This window comes from Brachypodium distachyon, chromosome 3, assembly GCF_000005505.3.
Source record: "Brachypodium distachyon strain Bd21 chromosome 3, Brachypodium_distachyon_v3.0, whole genome shotgun sequence".
Lineage (NCBI taxonomy): Eukaryota > Viridiplantae > Streptophyta > Magnoliopsida > Poales > Poaceae > Brachypodium > Brachypodium distachyon.
The window spans coordinates 46,294,215-46,315,546 of record NC_016133.3 but is presented as its reverse complement, the minus strand read 5'-3'; the positions used below and the strand labels follow the sequence as shown (position 1 = coordinate 46,315,546).

At 48.2% G+C, this 21,332-nt stretch overlaps 1 protein-coding gene across 1 annotated transcript; it reads right to left on the bottom strand.

The window, feature by feature from the left end:
- Window positions 1-2,408: 2,408 nt before the first annotated feature.
- Window positions 2,409-4,167, bottom strand: LOC100837396 (probable BOI-related E3 ubiquitin-protein ligase 2). Its single transcript, XM_003572524.4, has 3 exons — window positions 3,855-4,167; window positions 3,273-3,663; window positions 2,409-3,172 (listed from the first exon to the last, which is right to left on the bottom strand). Exons 1-3 carry the CDS (start codon window positions 3,914-3,916, stop codon window positions 2,681-2,683), a joined length of 945 nt encoding a protein of 314 aa, XP_003572572.1. The 5' UTR covers window positions 3,917-4,167; the 3' UTR covers window positions 2,409-2,680.
- Between the last annotated feature and the right edge of the window lie 17,165 nt (window positions 4,168-21,332).

Here is a 21,332-nt window from a genome sequence, read left to right as displayed (position 1 = left end):
TAAGCTTAGGTAGAGAACAGTGCATAGTAGTCTAGTTGAACGTCACGAGGTTACATTTACATGTACTTTCTATGATGAAAACATGCACCGTCATATCCAACATCGATTGTTCACTCTACAACCATTGCAAAATTATGAACCAGAAACAGACACAATCCAATTTCCAAACAGGGTTCAAGAAGCACAAAGAGAGAAATTTTGTCTTGTTCGTAGTATTAGTTGGATCAAATTCGCAACCCAATTAGGCTACCTATAATTAACAAAAGGATATGTAATTTTGTTTCTCAACCTACGTGTTTCAAATTTAAATTTTAAAAATTTGGACCATATCACGTAAATGTTGTTTTTTGTCTTGTTTTCCTTATTTACAATATTATAAAAATATAATAAATCAATTCGAGTGCACTAGAAGTCCAATTCACAGTGCATCATATATGTTTCTCCAATTATGATCTGGATTCCTTCGAACTACGTCCTGATGATAGATGGGAGACTGATTTTTCCTCTAAAATCAGGTGATTCCATACCCAGTTGAAGTTCGAGATTTACAAAAAAAAAAAAATTCCAAAACTGGGGATCCCTTCGGCCCGAATCGATTGATGCACATAACAACCAGTAGTATATTATGGTAACGTTTTTTTTTTTAAAAGGTTATCCCCACTAAAATTGCAAACTATACATGAAAGTCTCCACATCATCGTCCACATCACCATCGACATCATGTGTCATAGGACTCTAGCCCACAAGCAATTCATTTCGGTGGTCCTACGACTAAACCTTTTATCTCCTATGATTTTTGATCTTCATGTTGCATGTAAATATTCATCAAGTATAATATCTATATAGTTGATACTCACTAAAATGCATTTTGTTTGCAAGTTCCACATGCAAAGTGTCTACATCACCATCCACGTCATGTGTTGTAGCCCACAAGCAATTCATTTCGGCTACCTATGATTCACTCTGACGAGAGTATTCAACATCTTTTTATTTCCTGTCCTTTTGCTCGTATTGTCTGGCGCATTATTTTTATTGCTTTTAATATTCCTCCACCGACATTGATTACTAATATGTTTGGGAATTGGCTTAATGGGGTTGAGAAAAAGATTAAAGCTCATATATATTTGGATGGGAGTTTCGGATTTCTATTGGGCTATTTGGAACTGCAGAAACGATGTGGTTTTTAATCGATCTAGAGTTGCTCATTTTTGCAGGTCATCTTCAAAGCCACTCATTAGATTCGACTATGGTCCTTCCTACCTCCTCGCATCGGCGGGAACCTTTGGCTATTGGATGCAACCGTCTGGAGATGGTATCTCGGGATATCTTCAGCCAGGCTGGTTGGCAGTGTATTAGTCGTCTTCTAGATGCATAGACTCACTATGTTGAACTTGTTTCATTAGCTCATTTTTGTTTCCACGATATCTAATCAGTGATTTGTAAGACTCTTATAACTTCGTAATAAAATATGACTGTGTGCATCGATTGATGCAAGAGGCCGGGGATTCTTCCCCTTTTCGAAAAAAAATCCTATGATTCAACCTTTTATCTCCTAAATTTTTTCATCTCCACATTGGATGTAAATATTTCACCGAGTATCCATATTTTCATGATATGCATGTCGTTCTTTCTAAAAACTGCGAATATTTAGGATCCTAAAGCTTCTGTTTCGATTTCCTTAAAGTTGTTAATGTTCATGTACATCAAAATTGCTTCTATCGTTTGGATGATGATGTCGTTTGGCCTTAGAGTATTCATATATCTTTGATATTTTGATCATATGATATTATCATTTGTTTCTAACATCATGTCTAGACGTGAAAACATAATTTTTCAGGATAACGTGCGGGGAGTACTTAGCATTTAGAATTATAGTTAAGCCTAAATTGATCGTCTCATATATCAGTAAGCCTGTAACTAGCTCGAGATTTACATGAACGCATGGCTTATTGTATCCTTTCTCTTCGATCGTCAATCTAACCAAAAATGTTTACTCTGACTCTTGGCTATAGCAAGTAGAGACAGGGCGAAAGCTTGCCAAGCAAGGTAGGATAAAGAAACAAGTACGGTGACTTCTGAACTTATCTGTCCATGCACGCACGACCTTCACAAAATTGTCTCTGACCGAAACAACGACGTGAACGTACCGAAAGAATAATCCATAGTAATTAGTAGTGCAGACTGCATTGCGTTACCAGCGGAATTATTGCTAGCAAGTATGCCGATACGACAAAAAGCCTGTTTAGATTGGGTATAATCTTGGTGTTAGCAAAACACCCCTAGCGAACTGAAGAAAACTGTATTTATGCTTGCTTGCAGCATCTTGTGGCAGACCAATTCACGGGGAGTGATGATTAAGCAAAATCCCACCTGCTGCGTATATAGAAAAACGCAAGCAAAGAGAAAACGACTCGAAGAACTAATTTAATTGCCTCAACGACAAAACTAAAATATATTCACCGTTTCAACAACACTGATCCAAATACCGTACCACGAAAATATGGCCGGATTGGGTATCGATCTTGGGAGACAATCCACAGAAAAAACCCAGACTGGAGACGAGAGAAAGAGAGAGGGAGGGAGGGCCGGAGAAAATAAACAACTTCCGTAATTTGGGCCGGTGACAAAGACCTTGGATATCACGAGCAGCTGAATTGACACGCTGGCCTGCCGCACCAGGTCAGGGGAGGAGAACGTGGAGCGAGGCGTTCTTGGTGGCCGCGCACACGGGGCACACCTCGGCCACCGCTTCGCACTCGCGGCACAGGCACAGGTGCCGGCACGGCAGCAGCAGCACGCACGCGTCCGCGCCGCCGCACGCCTTGCACGCTTTCCTCCCTCCTCCTCCTCGGTCACTCACGAAGCAGCACGACTGCGCGTCCTCGGCGTCGCCGCCCCCCTCGGCGCAGGGCGGCGACTGCAGGAGCTGGTCCAGCGTGGCGCGGAGGCCGGCGGCCACGGTCTCGTTGCTCTTGGCGATGCCGAGCCAGGCCTGCCCCTCGGCGCCCATCTGCCGGAGCTTCTCGTCCAGCTCGGCGTTGCGGCCCAGCGCCTGCTGCAGCTCGGCGTCCGCAGCACGCATCCGCCGCGCCGCGGCGCGCTCCACGGCAGACACGACCGCGCGGACGTGCCGATGCCGCGCCTCCTCCAGGCCCGCCCGCAGCCTCTCATTCTGCACGTACGTAGGATCCCCCAACACCGAATCAAACACCGTTGGGGAAGAAGACGGGGAACTTGATCAAATCAACAAAGTTGCCGGGAAATCAGCGCACCTCGAGGCGGACGAGCGCGTCGATCTCGACGCTCTGGCGATAGAGATGAGACACGAAGAGGCCCTGCGAGACGGCCGGCACGGAAGGGCGCCCGCTGGTGGAGGCCGCGCCGGAGCCCACGGCCCTGCTGCTGCTTCGCGCCTGCGGCACCGGCGGCAGCAGCGCGCGTTGCCCTTCCATGATCAAAGGCGGCGTCCCGTGGTCGCCGCCCACCCGCGCACGCTTCCTCGGCACGAAGAAACCGGTATCGCCGTTGTGTTGTTGGTTGCAGGTGAGCTCGCTGCGCGGGTCGCTAAACACCGTGTTGCCCGCCGCCGCCTGCTGCTGCACCGCGGCGGCGAGGCTGCGATCGTCCAGCTGAAACACCGAGGCGTTGTCGAGAGCAGGCTGCCTGTGAGACACACAGGAAACGTAGGAAGGGATGAATCAACAACCGTAATAAGGCGGGCATGGGGAAGTTCTTCTCGGAATGGATAAATAGACAGCGGGGGGAGGAAGGAAGGTGAGGAGCGCAAGGCGCATGAGTGCGAGAGAGAGAGAGAACGCATGCACGCGACACGGATGGAGGGAGGAGAGACGGACCTGACGATGGCGCGGGGGTCATGGGGGAAGGCGTGGGCGAGGTACTGCGCCTGCACGGCCATCTCACACTATGCACCGGCCGGCTTCACTAATAGGACCAGGAGCACCACCACCACCAACAACACCACCTCAGATCAAGAAATCAAGAAGGATGGCGTTTTGTTGCGGGGTGCAGTGATGGAACGGACGGGAGAGAGAGAGAGAGGTGGTTTCTTTTCCTTTTTCACGCCGCACTTTGTGGCGCACGTACTCTCGTGAGTTGGGAGAACGGCACGGGAGGAAGACGAGGTTATATATATGGCAGCAGCAGGGCAGGGCGTTCGGGTTAGCGGCCCCGGCGAGTGGGAGGAAAAGGCGCGTCGCGTCGGCGTGGGGTCCGTCCGGGCCGGGTGGCCATTAAAGGGGACAAAGGTTGTTCATCTTGACGATCTCTCTTGACGAGGTGGGGCTATGGCTGGCCTACGGGGAGAGTGGACAAACAGGCAAGCAAACAACCACGGATGCGTGGGTGGATAGATGCCCCCCCTTGACTTTTCCATCTTTTTTCTTTTTCTCTTCTCACCGCTTTAATAATTTGATCGCTTGCCATATTCGTCCGGGCTTTGCTCCTGCTTTCCGACGCAGGCACGCAGCGATGGGGGGAGACGAGACGAGACGAGACGTGGGATTCGGGAAGAGGACACTGGGACCACCCGCCTCTGGGGTGCTACTGCTCGATGCTTTATTTGCATTGTGGTTAGTATATCGATATTTCTTTACGGGAAGGAAAAGTGACTGGGTGTGGATCTCTACGAGTTTCCTATGGTGAAGACGACAGCTTAGCATTGACCGTAGGCTATCTGGGCGGGGAAGATATGGTAACCACACAAAGGTAACCTCACTTTCCTTCTCATGTGAATTTGCACCGGCCTCCGGGGAATGGTTGTGGTTGCACGTCAGTCTTTGGGTAGACCAAAGCGGCCAAAGCCATACCCTGCGCAACTCATTAGATTAGCCTAAACCACATCTCTGTTTTCGCGAGTAGCATCAGTTTGACGGCGTATTGAATTCACAAAGCAAAAAAGAAGAAAGGTCAAGCTACCATACCGGAGGATGTGCCGTGCCATCCACCATCTCACTGTCAATCGAGCCCACCACGCCGTACATTTCGTTTACCGTAGGATGATGACCATACGTCGACTTTAGGAGTCTTCCGTTGCATGCATTTCCGGCCGCAGCGCAAGAGCCAACTCCTCGTGAGGTCCGGTAATCGAGCCCGGCGGTTGAGGGGCGACGCCGTGGTAACCCTGACCCACCACCCAGTGCATACATATATTGGGCGCATTTAAGTGCCGGTGCGAATCCGATCCGAGCAACACCAAGTATAAATGACAGATTGGCAGCAGTAGTACCTGATCGAGGTGACACTAGTGCTGCTCCACCGTGCCCCGTATTAATTGGAGGATGATAGTACATCATGCGTGATGCGCTGCGCAGCTGGATAGTCTGGCCAGACGACTTGCCAAAACTGAATATTTAACGATAGTTTTCACCAGCTTCTACTGTCTCTCTGCATGTGCCGCTACTTACGCGTACGTATTCCTTCCCTGCCACCGGGTCGCGCCAGTACTACTATATACTACCAGCCGTCCGTTTCTCTTTCTATATAGAGGCGGTACATGCATGTACGTCCAGTATCGATCGGGGTAATTCAATTTCGCACATGGCTTCTGGAGGAAGAAAAAAAAAAAGAACAGTGCAGCCGGTTCCCTTTCCTGTGAAACGCTTCGAGTGGCATTTATGTGCTGGTGCATGTATGTACACATCAGCACAGTGTTGGTCACTGCTGTGGTGTCCGGTGTGGCGAGCAACTGCATGCACGGCTGGCATCGATGAGAGCCTGAGGGATCATCTTAGCAGTACGAGTGGTCGTGACTGCATGCTGCTCGTCCTTGCCACCTTGAATCGATCGGAGGTCACGTACCAGTAGTTGAGCACTGCTACGGCAGGTGTCGGTGGACCATAGATTGGCACGGATATCATCATATCGCCCGCGTCCATCACTCCATCTGCGCTCCTCGTGCCGTTTTTCAGCACTTCTTTTTTTCCTTTCAACTTTTACCTTGTTTTCCGGGTGCATTAAAATCCGCAACGGGAACAGCGTGATCACACCCTGCCACACGCACTGTGTATTGGCTCTGCCCTAATCCACAGTCGTGTCATGTCATCGGCGCCTCTGGACGGTGATGTCTACTTCAACAGCTCACGCACCAGGAGTGAGGTGATGATGCAGATGCCGGGGAGGCGGGGAGTTTCGCCTTTTCGAAAGAAAAAAACAGGAGCGAGGTGAACGGTGCCACATGAACCAGTACCAGCCAACAGCGTATGCATTCACCTCGTCATATCTGAGGTGCCTTTTTGTACGTAGAAGTGTTGAATAAACAATACGTAAACGAAAATCTACTCCAAGGGGATTTGTTTTTGTGTCTGACATGAAAAAACAATTAACAAATTAGAGTCGTGGATGCTCCAAAACTCAGAGTATATATAAATCTGCATCACATAACATCATGTTACACCGTACTACTAGTTGCGAGTTAACTAAAGTAGCTGGCGAGAGTGATCTCTTTTCTAGAACGCGCACAACTGGTAGCTAGTATCCTAATTCTAATGAATCTGCTCCTTGAATTTCGTTGTGGATCGTGACGCGCAGTACGAGCAGGCCACCTGCAGATCAATGTGCGCGCAAAGAGACAAGGCTTGCGATTAACGCGTATAGTACGCCTGATCCCCCATCTCGGATTTCCGTTTCCCTGGGCCAGAAATGGTGGAATTTGTATGACAGATCCATCCATCGCGCGCGCATGCAGTGACGTGGCTTTGAACGGCCTACAGTAGATTGATTTGTTAAGTGGCAATCATGTGTATGCCTAACATTATCCTATATACGTGCACTATCATCCGTAGGCGACTTGCTTTTTTTCCCCCTCCCTTGAATTGTCAGTTTCCGTTCTGCCCTCCTGGTCAAATGCGTCGTGCGCTGATAATCATATGCTTCGCATTCGCATGCATGCTACACGGTCTAGCTATAGCTAGAGAGCATATCTATCAAATTATGGTGAGGTAAAGTCGTATTCGCAGGATATAGCCACGGGGCATCGCTAAGCTAGGTCCGTCGAGTGCGGTCCGATCTCGCTCGGCCGTACGTTGCCAGGAAATATAAAGCGCGCTCGTACATGGCCCCCTGATCTGACTCTCTCTCCCCGGCGTGTCCGGCCGTCCACACCTAGGAAATCGCGTAGCCAGTACCTACGGACGTCTATGCCACGCACGTACAGCCCGTGTCCCGTGACTGCTGGCTTGTTAGTTTCCGGCGGCCTTCCATATATAGCGACGGATCGTTCCGTGTGCCGTGGAAGACGTGCACGCACAGAGCATGCATGGGGCCGATGCATCTACTGAAAATTTCCCGTCCCATCTAGTCTAGGCGACGGTGGCACGTCCGAACGAGTGGTTGCTATCGCCTTACGTGCTGCTTGCCTGTGCGACCGATCAACGCACGCGCCCGAGGGAGCCCGATCGACCGACGGAGACCGACCGATATGATCGGTCCGCGCTTGGAACGGGTCGGCTACGCTAGCTGCACGCACCGTCGGCCGGCCGGGGACCATTGCTATACCACGTTATGTGACATACGTGATGGCAGCTACTGTATACACCACGCATCAGCGCAGTGCCAGCTGTGCCCGTGCCGTGCCGGTCCGGCCGCGGCCTCGTGATCTCGAACGATCGATGAATTGCCTGGCCTCGCCTGCATTTGTCTGGTCCTGGGTTGGAGTAATTACTAACGTAGTGTACGTAAATCGTGCGCAGTAGTGCTGCTATGGCTAGGAGCCACAGTCCGCACCCGATGCGAATATGCGATCATTGCTACTAGCTACTAATGCACAGTGCATATATAGTGTGTACCGCGTGTCGCGGGACGGGTGTGAATGAATGATCGATCGATATTGCGTTTGCCCATGCATGCATGCATGCATATCGATCGATCGATCGATCACATAGCGCACAAAGACGACACATCTCTAAGATCTCTTCTCTCCGACCAATTTCATTTGTACCATGGCATGCACGAAGGAATTATAAGGGCGATTTGTAACTAATGGGAGGGTGAAACGTGTAAGTGATGAGTTTTTGTTTGGATGTGGATATATATCTCAGTTGGCTGGTTTGAAGCAAAAGTTTTAAATCTCATCAGAATCGCTGGATTGAGATCATAGAGTCATCTCTAATATCTCTTCTCCAATATGCTGCCGTTGGATTAAGATCTGATGCTGGCCAAGCACGTCGATTTGTTTCTAACTAAAAAACAGACAATTCATCAATAAAAAATCCGTTTTTCTTTTTTTACGGCTTTGCTACTTCTAGGGGACCGAGAAATAACTAAGTTCATGATACCAATTTTCTGATCAAATAACAGATATTAGTGCAAGATTTATATAAGTACTGATAAACAACTATTTGTGAGTGGACTATCCGATCAAATAACTGATATTGGTGCAAGATTTATACAAGTACAAGTAATTAAGAAATCATAATCGAATCGATATGATATACCGTCGACTGGTGAACAACTATTTCTAAGTCAGACCGAGAAAATTACAATCTCGGTGGGTAGATGCATATGCATGGCTAAGTACCTAGTAGCACTACTCGGTGCCTTAGCTAGCTAGTACTGGTTACAAGGCAATGAATTTTAGTTTCGGCGTGGTGGTGGCCCCCCCACGGCGTAGTGACAGTGCACCTTGATCGATCGATCATTTTACCTCATTGACGGTACTCTGTTAATTTGCTGGCACTCTAGCTGGCCGTACGTGGCAGGGACATGGTAGGACGCCCCGACGGGATGCAATGCATGGCGTATTCGCCACGACGGGATGCAATGCATGGCGTATTGGCATGCAGCTGCAAAGATGGGCCTCCTTGCGCGCGCGACACCACAGGCTGCCAGGGACCTGTGTCAATGATCCCCTCCTACCCCCCCCCCCCCCCCCCCTCTCTCTCTGCATGCAGAAGCTGCGTGTCAGGGTGTGTGCATGGATGGTGCATTGGTTTGATGTTTCGTTGCCAGCCAGCGACCGGCCGGCAGCCATGCATGCATAAAACTTTGCATAGTAGTGGCAGTAGTACTGTGCCTTCTCCTTTAGCTGAGCGATCGAGCTGTACATGCAGTGCAGGCCAGGATTGTGGAGGGGAACAGACCATGTCCGTACCATCCCCGGCTGCTGCCCAGGTCACTGGCACAACGGCAGCGAGTACTCCAGTAAATACTCCAGTATCTGGCGCGTACTCATGAGCCAAGTAAGAAAGAAAAGCTGCCTCTCTTCCCGGTGGATCCCAGCCGACGAGAACTAGAAAGTCGTGATGGCCCATTGGCTACCACGGTGGCGCTGTAGATTCGATTCACCGATCGGTCCGGGCCGGGTGAGCAGTGGGCACGCGTGCACGGGCAGTACTTTCGGCTTTTCGTGCCGTGTGGCCACCGTACGATGGTCGATCGTTTCCCAGCCGGTGTGCGTGCGTGGTTTCAGTCTTTTCGAACGTGGCCGGCCGGCGCGCGATTAACCCTGGGATATATATGGAGATCATCATGTTGTTAGGCACTCGGTTAATGACCGGCCGGCCGACGCTTGCTTGCCTGCTGCGTTCGTGCTTCAGAGAATGCACAGTACGTAGCCAGACGTACGGGGCGTGAGGAGATGTGATCGATGCGAGACATATATGGGGACATGCACGCATGGAATCTCGAATCTGCGCAGGGGGTGCATGCACGCCATGATGGGGTCAAAGAAGCGTTGGAGTGGGGGGACACAAATGCATGCGCGCTGGGTAAAACCCAAGTCTGGCCCGGCCGGATCGATGCTGTCTGCTGGAACCGGGCGAGTGAAATTAAACGTTGTGGCCATGCTCTGTGCAGCGTGAACAGGGAGTAAAAGCGCATATCTCAGTACGTGCACAGGCTTTTCTATCCTTTCACCAGTCCGGCTGGCCATTTGTTAGTACGTCCTTGCACGCATCAAAGTGATATATACTGTATAGCAGAAAATGGCGAAGTTGTTGGGTCTTGGCCCATGGGTAGCTAGCTAGCTGCCCGCGCCTGCCGTTGTCACGTGCCGTACGTCTCTCCTGGATGCAACCGCTGAGCCATGTACGGTTTAAACTAAGCTAATCTCATGAATTCGTCTCATCACCGAATCCCACGACCATGAAGTTCTGGCTGCCTCATGGCAGTGATAGCTACAGCTTGCTTGGGTACTTCGATCGGGTGCTCATTATGATATGATACTGAAATGTTGTCTATGTAAAATTTAATGCAAGTATCTAGCCACGACAGATAGAAACCATATCGATCATATCCGGCCGGGACGCAAGAGCGACGGCAGTGGTTGAGAAGCCAGTATACCTGAGGTCACCCGGCCCGATCCTTGCCTACCACCTACCGTACGTGGAGAGTTCGAGATCGATCGATATCTCTTTTGGCAGGTCGGCCGATGACGTTACGTACTTTTTTTTTAAAAAGAAACTTCATTAATCAGTTAAAACGATTACAGTCCGAGATCATGGCGTCTAAGATCTGGTCCGGCTCATGCCGGATCCAACTAGAGGTATAATTATTACTCCTAGCAAGGTTCGTCAGGATGTGGCTGACACAATTTTGGTTCCTATTAATCTTGCCCACACTGATTGGGTGCGCATCAAAAAGTCTTCGGATCTCCCGCACACACAGGACATACGGTGATCTATGTGGTAACTTGGCACTAATCAGAGAGAGGGCCTCGGCACAGTCAGACTCAAGGATGATGATCTTGTCAGACCACCCAATGGCCGCACGAAGGCCTTCCTCGCATGCCAGAAGCTCAGCCTCAAGGGCATCATTGCACCATTGGATACTTCAACATGTCGAGATAATGATTTCTCCTTGATGGTCCCGTAGCACCAGACCAACACCAGCAGAGCCATCATCCGGTGAAAAAGATCCATCAACGCTCAATTTGACAGAGTCCACGTCCGGTGGGATCCATATGTCATCCGTAGCAGCTTTCTGACCGGTTCGATTTTTATGTTTCATCGATCTGGCAGAATAAGAGGCCACCTGCTTGCCCTTGACCACCTCAACCTCAGGGTGTTGCTTGATAATCAACAGGGAATCCATGTAACTGCATTGGAAGCGCTTCGATGCCTCAACCGGGGCAGGGACCTTATCCTGCGTGATGTCATTATGTACGTGCCAAATGCGCCAAAGCAGCATGAATAACATTGCAGCCTTCACCTGATCCATGTCGGAGATAGCCTCCAGGAACCAGTCAGGGCCTGAATGCTGCCACTCCTTTACGTCCGGCAAATCCTAGCACTCCTTGATGGTCTGCCACAGACCACGGGCATTGGGGCAACGTACTAAGGCGTGAAAAGAATCCTCCTGATCTGCACCACAAATCCTACAAGTAGCAAACTTCCTCATTTTTCGCTTGCAAAAATTAACTTCAGTGTGGAGGGCGTCCCTTGCAAGCTTCCAAGCAAAGATATTAACCTTCCTCGGCACAATCTCATTCCAGATGGCTTCCCATTTTGTGTTGGATCCATCCGGCCTACTACTCGTAGCTCCGGAACTCTGTCCAGCAGTAGCCAGGGTGCGACCAAGATGGTAAGCAGACCGCACCGAGAAATGTCCTCTTTTGTTCGGATGCCAAGCTAAGAAGTCGCAATCGTTTCTTGGCGATGGTTTAATCCTGACAATATAATCAATATCCATCGGGAAAAAGAAAGTAGTCAAAATCTCCATGTTCCAGTTGCCGTCAGGAGTCATCAGTTCAGAAACCCATTTGAGTCGGCAATTTCTCTTTGGTGTTATTGGACGTCTGCCATAATCACGCGGGATCCATGGATCTCTCCAAATGCGCACACTCTGCTCGTTATCTATTCTCCAAATGACACCATTCTTAATCAGTTCGAGGCCATGCTCGATCGCTTGCCAAGAGAAAGAAGCATTCTCAGTGAAGACGGTATCCACCAGCGATCCATGGGCATAATACTTAGATTTCAGAACTCTAGCACAAAAGGACTCGGGCTTATCAATCAAACGCCACGCTTGCCTGGCCAGGAGGGCTTGGTTAAAAGTTTCCATGTCTCTAAAGCCCAGCCCTCCCATATTCTTTGGCCGGAGCAGGGCGTTCCAAGCCACCCAATGGGTTTTCCTTTTCCCATGCTCCGCTCCCCACCAAAAATCCCTGATAATCTTTGTTAGGTCTTCACATAAACCCGTAGGCAACTTGAACACCCCCATGACGTACGTAGGAATGGCTTGTGCTACCGCTTTGATCATCACCTCTTTCCCACCCTACGAGTCTATTGTCACCCCATTGCAGCACCTTTTTACTAAGCTTCTCTTGCAAAGTCTGGAACTTTCCCATATTCATTCTCCCTTCTGGAGTTGGCAACCCCAGATACTTGGCCTCAAATCCCTCTTGATCCACTTGGAGTATATTCTTAACCTCCTGAATTGTGCCCGCATCACACTCTTTCCCAAACAACAAGGAGCATTTAGAGAAATTAATCAGTTGTCTAGTGCCGCAAGCATAGCTGTTGAGAACTTGCTACACTGTCTTTGCTAGTTCGGCCTCCGCCTTAAAAAAGAGCAGAGTATCATCGGCGAAAAGAAGATGTGACACCGCAGGCGCACTTCTGCAAATCTTCAGCGGCGCAATATTATTCAGTCTAGCTTCCCTTTTCAGGATCGCCGAAAGGCCATCAGCCACAAACAGGAACAAGAAAGGAGAAAGTGGGTCCCCTTGTCTCAGTCCCCGGGTGGGCGTGAACGCCTCCAGGAGCACGCCGTTAAACTTGACAGAATAGTTAATTGTTGTGACGCAAGCCATAATCCAATCAATCCATTTCTTTGCAAAACCCACCTTGTCCAGTGTTAGACGGAGGAAATCCCAATCAACCCTGTCATAGGCCTTCGACAGGTCCAATTTGTACGCACAAAATTGGTTATTCTGGTTATTACTATGCTCGATAAAATGGAAGCACTCAAAGGCGATCAAAGCATTGTCTGTGATAAGGCGTCCCGGCACAAAGGCACTCTGATTCTCCGATATTATCTCATCCAGCAGCGGCCTCCATCTGTTGACCAAACATTTGGCCACAATTTTGTACAACACTGAGCAAAGTGAGATGGGCCGAAAATCCTTCAGGGTTTTGGGCTGGGCCACCTTTGGAGTTAACACAATAGAAGTGTTGTTTACTCCCTTCGCCATCTGGCCAGAACTAAAGAAGCCCAACACAGCCTGGACCACGTCCTCCTCAAGGACAGCCCAATTACGCTGATAGAACCTAGCTGGGAAACCGTCCGGCCCCGGCGCTTTAAGCGGCCCAATTTGAAACAAAGCATCCCCAATTTCCTTCCTTGTGAACTCCTTGCACAGCTGCTTGTTCATATCCTCTGAGATTTTATGCTCCAGGATTTCAACAATCGGTCTTGGGTCTAAACTCTGGTCCTTGTTTAAAATTCTTTCGAAAATAATCGGTGGTCATCTTCTCCAACGTAGGCGTGTCCTCAACCCAGTTATTGTTCTCATCGCATAATTTCCCAGTTTTATTCTGTTTAGCTCTCCAAACAGCTTTTTGGTGAAAGAATTTGGTATTTCGATCACCCGCTTTAATCCAGTCGATACGTGAGCTCTGCATCCACAGCGGTTCCTCTTGGTAGAGAAGCTCATTGATACGGTCATTGACCTTCCTGATCTCTCTAGCATCAGCATTGTTCAAATACAACCGTGACAATCTGTCCCTCTCGGTGTCCAGCTCCTTTGTAATGTTACCAAATTTGCCTTTACTCCACGACTGCAGTTTCCTCATAACCTCTTCAAGCCCGGAAAAAATCCTGCCCAAATCACCTGCCGCCTGCGTCTCCCTCCAGGCCTCAGAAATTAGTTCCGGCAGCTCAGCAGCTCTTTCCCAAAAAAGCTCGTACTGTCTGCTTAATTTCCTAGGCCCCATGGCTTTATCCTCTTCCACTCTGACAAGGATCGGGTTGTGATCCGAGCACGGGGAAATCAGATGTTCAATCCTGGCATGACCAAACATGTCCCTCCACTCATCATCCGCCACAGCTCGGTCAAGTCTCACCTTGACATTCCTGGTTCCAGATCTTCTATTGTCATATGTGAACGGTACACCGGAGTACCCCAGATCCATCAGACCACAATTATACAGTGTATCTCTGAAGGCCCTCATTTGCTATTCAGGGCGCGGACACGCTGACAGATGTTCACATTGCCAAAGAGACTCATTGAAATCCCCCATGACCAACCACGGCAGGGCAGATTTGCTTCGCATATTACACAGCTCAGCCCAGACCTGACCTCTATCCTCAGTCCGCGGCTCACCATATATACAAGACAGCCTCCACTGAGGAGCATCAGAGGAGACACGGATATAAACATCAATAAAGTTTTTATTCAGGGAAATTACATCGACATCGAACTGCTCATGCCAAAATAGTGCCAGACCCCCACTCGTACCCTCACTATCAACTCCAGCAAAATCCGACAAACCTAAACGATTACGGAGGCGGCGACTAACTTTATCTTTATTCTGCCTCGTCTCACACAAAAACACTAACTGTAGCTGCAATTTTTAGGAAAAACCTACCAGCTCACGAACTGTCGTGGTATTCCCCCGTCCACGACAGTTCTAGGCCAGAAAATTCATGGCTCCTGACGGAGCTCATCAGGCTCCGTCAGTTCGCCAGCGGCCCCAAGGCTGGTCGCACTCCCATCCTCCTTAACGCTCCTCTGTGTCCCATCTCTAGTGTGCTTTGTCTTCTTGGCAGTAGGTGCCTCCACCTCATCTGGGAGCACCTCATGGTTCTGCTGCTCTTCCGCTTCTTTCTCCTCTATCGGCAGCTGTATGTCCTCTTCCGCGTACTCCCTTTTCTTCCCCAGGATCAATTCCTTTGCCTCCAGAAAGCTTCCGGGCGCCCGTGAAGCCGCAGCCCATCTCTTCTTTTTCAGCAACTTCTTCCTCAGCATTTTTTCCTTCTGCATACCAGACTCGTGCGGCGCTTGATTTGGCAGTGGATTGTTGATGCCAACCTCAGTCTGGCCCAGTGTCAGTCGTGCAATATCTCCATCCCCGTCTCCTGCTTCTTGCTGACCCACATCCTCACGAACTGAGAGTTTGTCCACCGCCTTCGTCATCCCCTGCACCACAGCCACAATGTTCGCACTGGCATTACGTACTTGGAGAGTAGCAAACAATAAACCGAGATAATCAAAGATGCCCGTGTCCCTACCCCATAACCGACCGTGGAACAATTGACCAGACGACGCAACGCAACGCAATGCAAGGGGCGTGGCCCGGCCGGCCGAAGAAGCTAAGCTAGCGAGATGTCATCACTTTCGCGTTCGCACGTACACGCGCGCGCGCGTCCGGCTTTTCTTTACCCGGTCATACAAAGCTTGCGCGGCTCGTTGACCAGCTTAATTAGCTTTGCTAGCACCGTAAAAAAAAAGCTCGCTAGCTACCGCCGGCCGTTTCCGGCACGTCCTGATCGGTGTGGCGTGGTGCGTACGTACATGGGCATGCTTAGTTTCCAAGCTTCTTTCGTCAAACCAAGGCATGCGCACCCATCCATCAGCCGTATATATTGTCCGTTCCCCAGACGTCAATCCGGTAGTGAGTAGTGACATGTTTGGCGAGAGTGGATAGATGCGCGTGGCCGGCTTTGGTTGCATGCTTGCTGGCTCTCGCCATCCACCGCGAATTCTTTTTTCCTGCGGATATCGTTGCGGCGCCTGCCTAAATATGTGTCTAGTTGATTTCCAAGAAAATAAATACAAATGCGTCGACTACGTTCTCCTTTCGGTGCCAGCTGTAAATTAACTGGGCAAAACCGGGCTCATTTCTGTCGCGTCTTTTTCTCGTTTCGAACCACTTTGGATATATGACAAATTGACAGTTACCGGCGCTTATATCGCCATCGCAAGACCTCTTTGGCATATTCTAAAAAAAAATACCTCTTTGGCATAAACTGAAGGCACACGATTATTTTTTTGGATAACAAGCATTTCATTGATACATCAAGCTGATCCACGGTATTAAAGTACTCCCTTTGATCCGAATTCGTTGACGCAGGCACTTCACAAAAACTTCCTCCCTCCGGCCGGCCGTCGCGTCAAGCTTTTCGGATCGGTGGGAGTATTAAACTATACCGGCCCCGGTACTGTAGCTATATGATCGATGACAAAGCATGGAGAATGATGAGGACTTGGTCAACATGGATGCACCCGCTGCCCCTACACCTACTATCGCGCCTTTGGAAATTCAAGGGAGACTCACTAGAGCTCGTGCACGCCAACTTAAGTATCAGGTATTCACGTTTCTAGGTACTATGGGTAATCTAAATGAGATTATGATGATGCCTGAATCATATGCTCTTATGTTGGTTAGGAACGAAAGACCAAGCCAACATGAGGGATTGGAGCGAGTCCATGTAACAACCTAGCCCATCTTAGAATCAGGAACCTGGCCCTTCTTCCACCTCCCACTCCATATAAGACCAGTCACAACCTCTTTTTGATGGTTTGGTTTTGTTTAAAACAAGTTAGCCGTTGCTGCAACTTTCGAGATTCACTGTAGTGCTCAACGGCCTACTACAGAACCGCTATCGGAACCACGCCTTGTTACTCGTCTCCTTTGGACTATTGTATTTCATCTATATTCGCAATTTTAGATTGTCTCATCTTGATTCTTGAATGATTGATTGCTAGCAGGGATCGAACTTCGTGTGCAGGTTGACGGCGCCTTCGTTTTCGTCAATAACCACAGGGAGTTGGTTCCACCATTGCTATGCCACATCGTCTTGTATACAGTTAGTCGGGTCGTGACAGTTTACCACCGCCCAAATCAAAAGTTATCTATCTCACCGAAAGATCGGGCCTCCCAACGGACTCCATCAGAGAATGCACACAACCATTGATTACACTTGCTAGCACTAGCAGCTAAAGGATGAAGAGCAGGGAAACAAAAGCCATGGGCCCATGAGAAATAAGACAAATAACCATAGCCTTCGTCTTCGAGATCACAATCACCCCGCACATCCTAGCTTGCATGGTGAAACTACACGATAATCCTCTTCCATGGGGAATTAGCATGGCTATTTCCATGCCGTCGATGCACACTAAGCAAGCAGGACTTTGGCGGCTGCAATCTTTAGCAAAGCCCAAACAAACCAGCCCATTTTTTTTTTTTAAAAAGCAAATTGTCCCAGCCCAATGCAACGCAACATCGTCCATCTTAAAATTTTGAAAATTGTAAAAAACAAACCTTAAAGTCTGTCCTTGAAAATTTGGAAGTTAGAATAACGGAACCACATCTGAAAATATTTGAAAGTCCGCCCAAATAAGTGAAACTTCCATCCTAGAAAATTTGGCAGTTCGTCCAATATATTTGGAAGCCCATCCTAGAATTTTGAAAGTTTTTCAAAATAGAAAGAATGTTTGTCCAAAAAAATTCAGGTTAAACCTATTTTTCTGATTGCTTTGATCCTTTCATTATTGGAATTCTAGTAGGGAAACAGAAGTTCCAAAGCAATGGAATATAAGTCAAGTCGATCAATTTGGAAGATCCAACTTCCTTGAAAACAAAATACATAACTCCGAAGTGGGTCATGCCTTTTGGAGAGCCCTTCATTATGTGAGAGTTTGTCAACATTTTGTTGAATGCCCATCCATAATTTTGAAACTTCACGCTTCTTAAAAGAAATTGACTGTCCGCCTTAATTTTTTAAAGTTTGCAGAAAACTGAAAGGCCATCCCTAAAAATTTGTTTAGGGAATTTACGCTTTCTTATTTTAGAAGAATCAAAAATGGGAAAAGAGGAAAACCCGAGGAGGCTAAGGCTGGTCTCAAATCACGTTCACTCGCTGGGGAAAAACAAGAGAAACATGAAAAAAAAAGAATCGTACGGCTGGTCAGGATGTGCCGCCACGCTACTTTGCACGAGGAGCTCCTTAAAGTATATAGCCGCTTCCTAAACTACATATTCTACAACCAAAGAAGAAAGAACGAATGCCGATCACTGCACCTTGCAAATTGAGTCACTAGGTCTTATTGAACCAAATTCGACCGCAATCGTGGTGCGTCTTATGACGTTCACATTCCAAGCTGTTCAATTGAAGAGACGAGGGACACTAGATAACGGAGTGAACTTTGAACCGCGCCTCCAAACCCATCGCCTAAGCGGCAAAAAATACTCATAGGCTTATTTCTTTACACAAAAGGAACCTAGTGTGGAGGCAATGTCATAACATGACGACAACTCCAAAAACGTGATTGGAGCCAAATTCTCATATCAATGTTTTCACCCAATGTCGATGCTCGGAGATGAGCACTAGTCTTGTGTCAAATTGCAACCAACCACACTGGTAAGAACATCGACCGCCTAACAATATGTGGAATGTTTTTATCAACGAGCTTTTGTATGCGCTATGCAGTGCATTAAATTCAATATGGTATCGAAGCTAAGATAAGAGTTCTTGAGGTAATCTATGAATAACCGGTGCTTGAGGAAAATCTATGAATTTGAAAGCAAGTGCTCACTAACTTTCTACTATGGTGGGAGTACTAAAGTGTTACGGAACAGAGCCACGGAAGGAGTAGATAGTACGGCGGTTTAAAATCGAACATCAATATTGCGCGTTAATTAGGACCGCATGCATGCTGACCAAATAACACGTTCGAATAGGTTGTTGTACCAGACATACGATTCTCATTTAGCGCGGCAAAGATCTAAATCAGTAGGTATACCCTAGATCACCGTGTACGGACTCGCAGAGACGCAGAGTATACCCTAATAATTAATTCCAGAGTCCCTGATCAGACAAGAGCTGCTGCCGCTACAACGCACTGGACGACTGTTGGGATAGATCTGATGGGCCGGCCGGCAGCTATCGCGCGTACGAGATCTCAACTATTTATGACCGTGTCTCTCGCCGTCGACAGACGCCAGGGATCGACGGATGGTTTACGTACATGTACTATTAATTGTGCGTACAGTACGCGATCTTCTACTGCGAGGAGGAGCACCCAATCGATATGACGCGCACCGACTGTGGATCCAAGGATCATAATTCTCCACCGCTCTACGTACTCTAATTCCCTCCAGGCTCCAGTCGTCTGTAACCACCAGCAACTACTGCCGCAATGCATGTGCCATACGACAAGATCTGTATGTACCGAGTACTATTTCTGACCGGAGACTGCTCTGCTTGTATTTTAGTCGCTAACCGCGTCACATTGATACACTTTCAGTTACGATACATGTACATGTACATGTACATGTACAGCTTTGACACTGGTAGCATGCTTAGAAGTATCTATTGGTTTTCAGCAGTACCACATGGCATACGTGGATAGCAACACAGTAGAATGGATAGGAAAAAGAATGGAAATCTGCAATTAACCATAGGTCTCTTGAGAATAGGTCTCTTTCTCAAGAAAGATTGGTCAATGATTATTAATCACGCATAAGTCTCACTGGTACGTACTGGCCGGAGTACCATACAGAGAATGGAGAAAGAAAGAACTCTCGTTCAGTCGTCGTTCTTCACTCGATTTACTGCAGCTCCATGTTTGAGACCTGCTGAGCTATTTATAACGTCCTGCTGGCTGTTTTGCCGATGTGGTAATGTATCATCAATGAAAAAGTATGAAAGCATTCTCTTCTATTCGTGAGCAATCAGCATCGGCTTAGCTGATGGTGAGAGATATTGGCCCAAACGACATCACCCTCAAATCTCATCATCTCACAGTGTCGCAATGTCATAATAGCCAGGACGTACGTACAGCTAAATGAAGCAATGCATCAATTGGACAGAGAGCCATTTCGTGCATGTCTGTCTCCTTTTGCCAGATCTCAGATCTCCTTTATTTCGTGATCAATTCCTCATTCGATCACTTCAGTCCAATCTCACCAGTTCTCTCATCACTCGATAACTTCAGTCCAATCGATCTCCAATTCCCTCATCACTCGGTCACTTCAGTCCAATCGATCCACTCGAAAGAGGCTCCATCCCTTGTCCAGGTTAACTTGCTCTTATATTTCTAACTAACGTCTCATTTAACGCTTTAACTGTCCCAACCCAAAGCGTACGTTGCCCCCGACGGCTGCTGGTCAATCGATCGATGCAGATAATCAACAACCCTCGGTAGCCATGTGTGCTCGATAGACTGTCCCATTAATTAAGCCTTTGCATCGTTGCACTTCCTATGTCTTACAACGTGACGTATAGTTGAACCAACCAGTCTTTTCGATCAAATCCTGTCCCAGATCGACCTAGTTATTTAATTTACTTACATTTCCTGCGTGGCTTAATGTCCCGGATAATCTATTACAATATATTAAATTGTAATCGGTGGTGATGGGTGGGTGCCGTTGGTCGGTGTTGGTCGGTCAACTTCGTTAAAATTACAATCAATATGCTACTGCCCCTTATTTTCTTTCCCTCCAGCCTTATTCACGATTTCAGTAGCAGAAATTCTACGGTTTAGATTTAGCAAAAGTTATCGTACAGTCCAAATTTGTCACAACATAATACGAATAGTCCTAAAATAAATCAATTACTCCCTCCGTTTCTAATTAATTGGCGCCGGCTGTTTTGCAAAAAAAAATCCTGTAAATTTTCAAAATAAACCTGCAGTCCACGTTCTATCGGAACTTTTGCGAAAAAATTCCTGTTATTTTTCAAAATCAACGCGCAGTCCAAGTTTAATTGAAGACGTGGACTGCAGGTTTAATTCAGAAATTTACAGTTTTTTTTTCAAAACAGCCGGCGCCAATTAATTAGGACGACTAATTAATTGATTCTCAAAAAATTAGCGATGTTTATCTCCCTTTGTTTTAGCCACTCAATGGTGTTGTAACCGCGTGTAGTGTGGTTCCTTCTTCTTTGATCGATAACGCAACCACCAGGTTTGCTTTCTAGGGAACAAATAATAATAATCCCTTCGCCAATTCCCGTTTCTCGATGGTTGAAAATATGTACGCTTGATTTGTCATCTGTATGCACAAACAAAATCAATGACCGATTCCGTCACTATGGGCGTGTTTGGTTTCACTGCTGGGGCTTGGCCCGCACCCGAGCTGCAAAAAACGGACCGTTTGGTTTCCCTGCTTGCACCTGAGCCTTGCACCCGAGCTGAAAAAAAAGGGTCCTCAGCCCGTTTCTTAGCTGCAGCTTCGTCGTCCTCGCGTCTTCTCTCGCTCTCTCTCTCGCTCGCATCTTCCCGCGCGCCGCCCCTTCTGGCCACCTGCGCGCCGCCTCCTTCGCCACCCGTGCGCTGCCCGCGCCGCCGCCCCCTCCGCCGCCGCCGGCGCGCTGCTCTGGCCCCTCCTCTCCCGAATCCCGCCGCCGGCCTAGCTCCTCTTCCGAATCGCGTC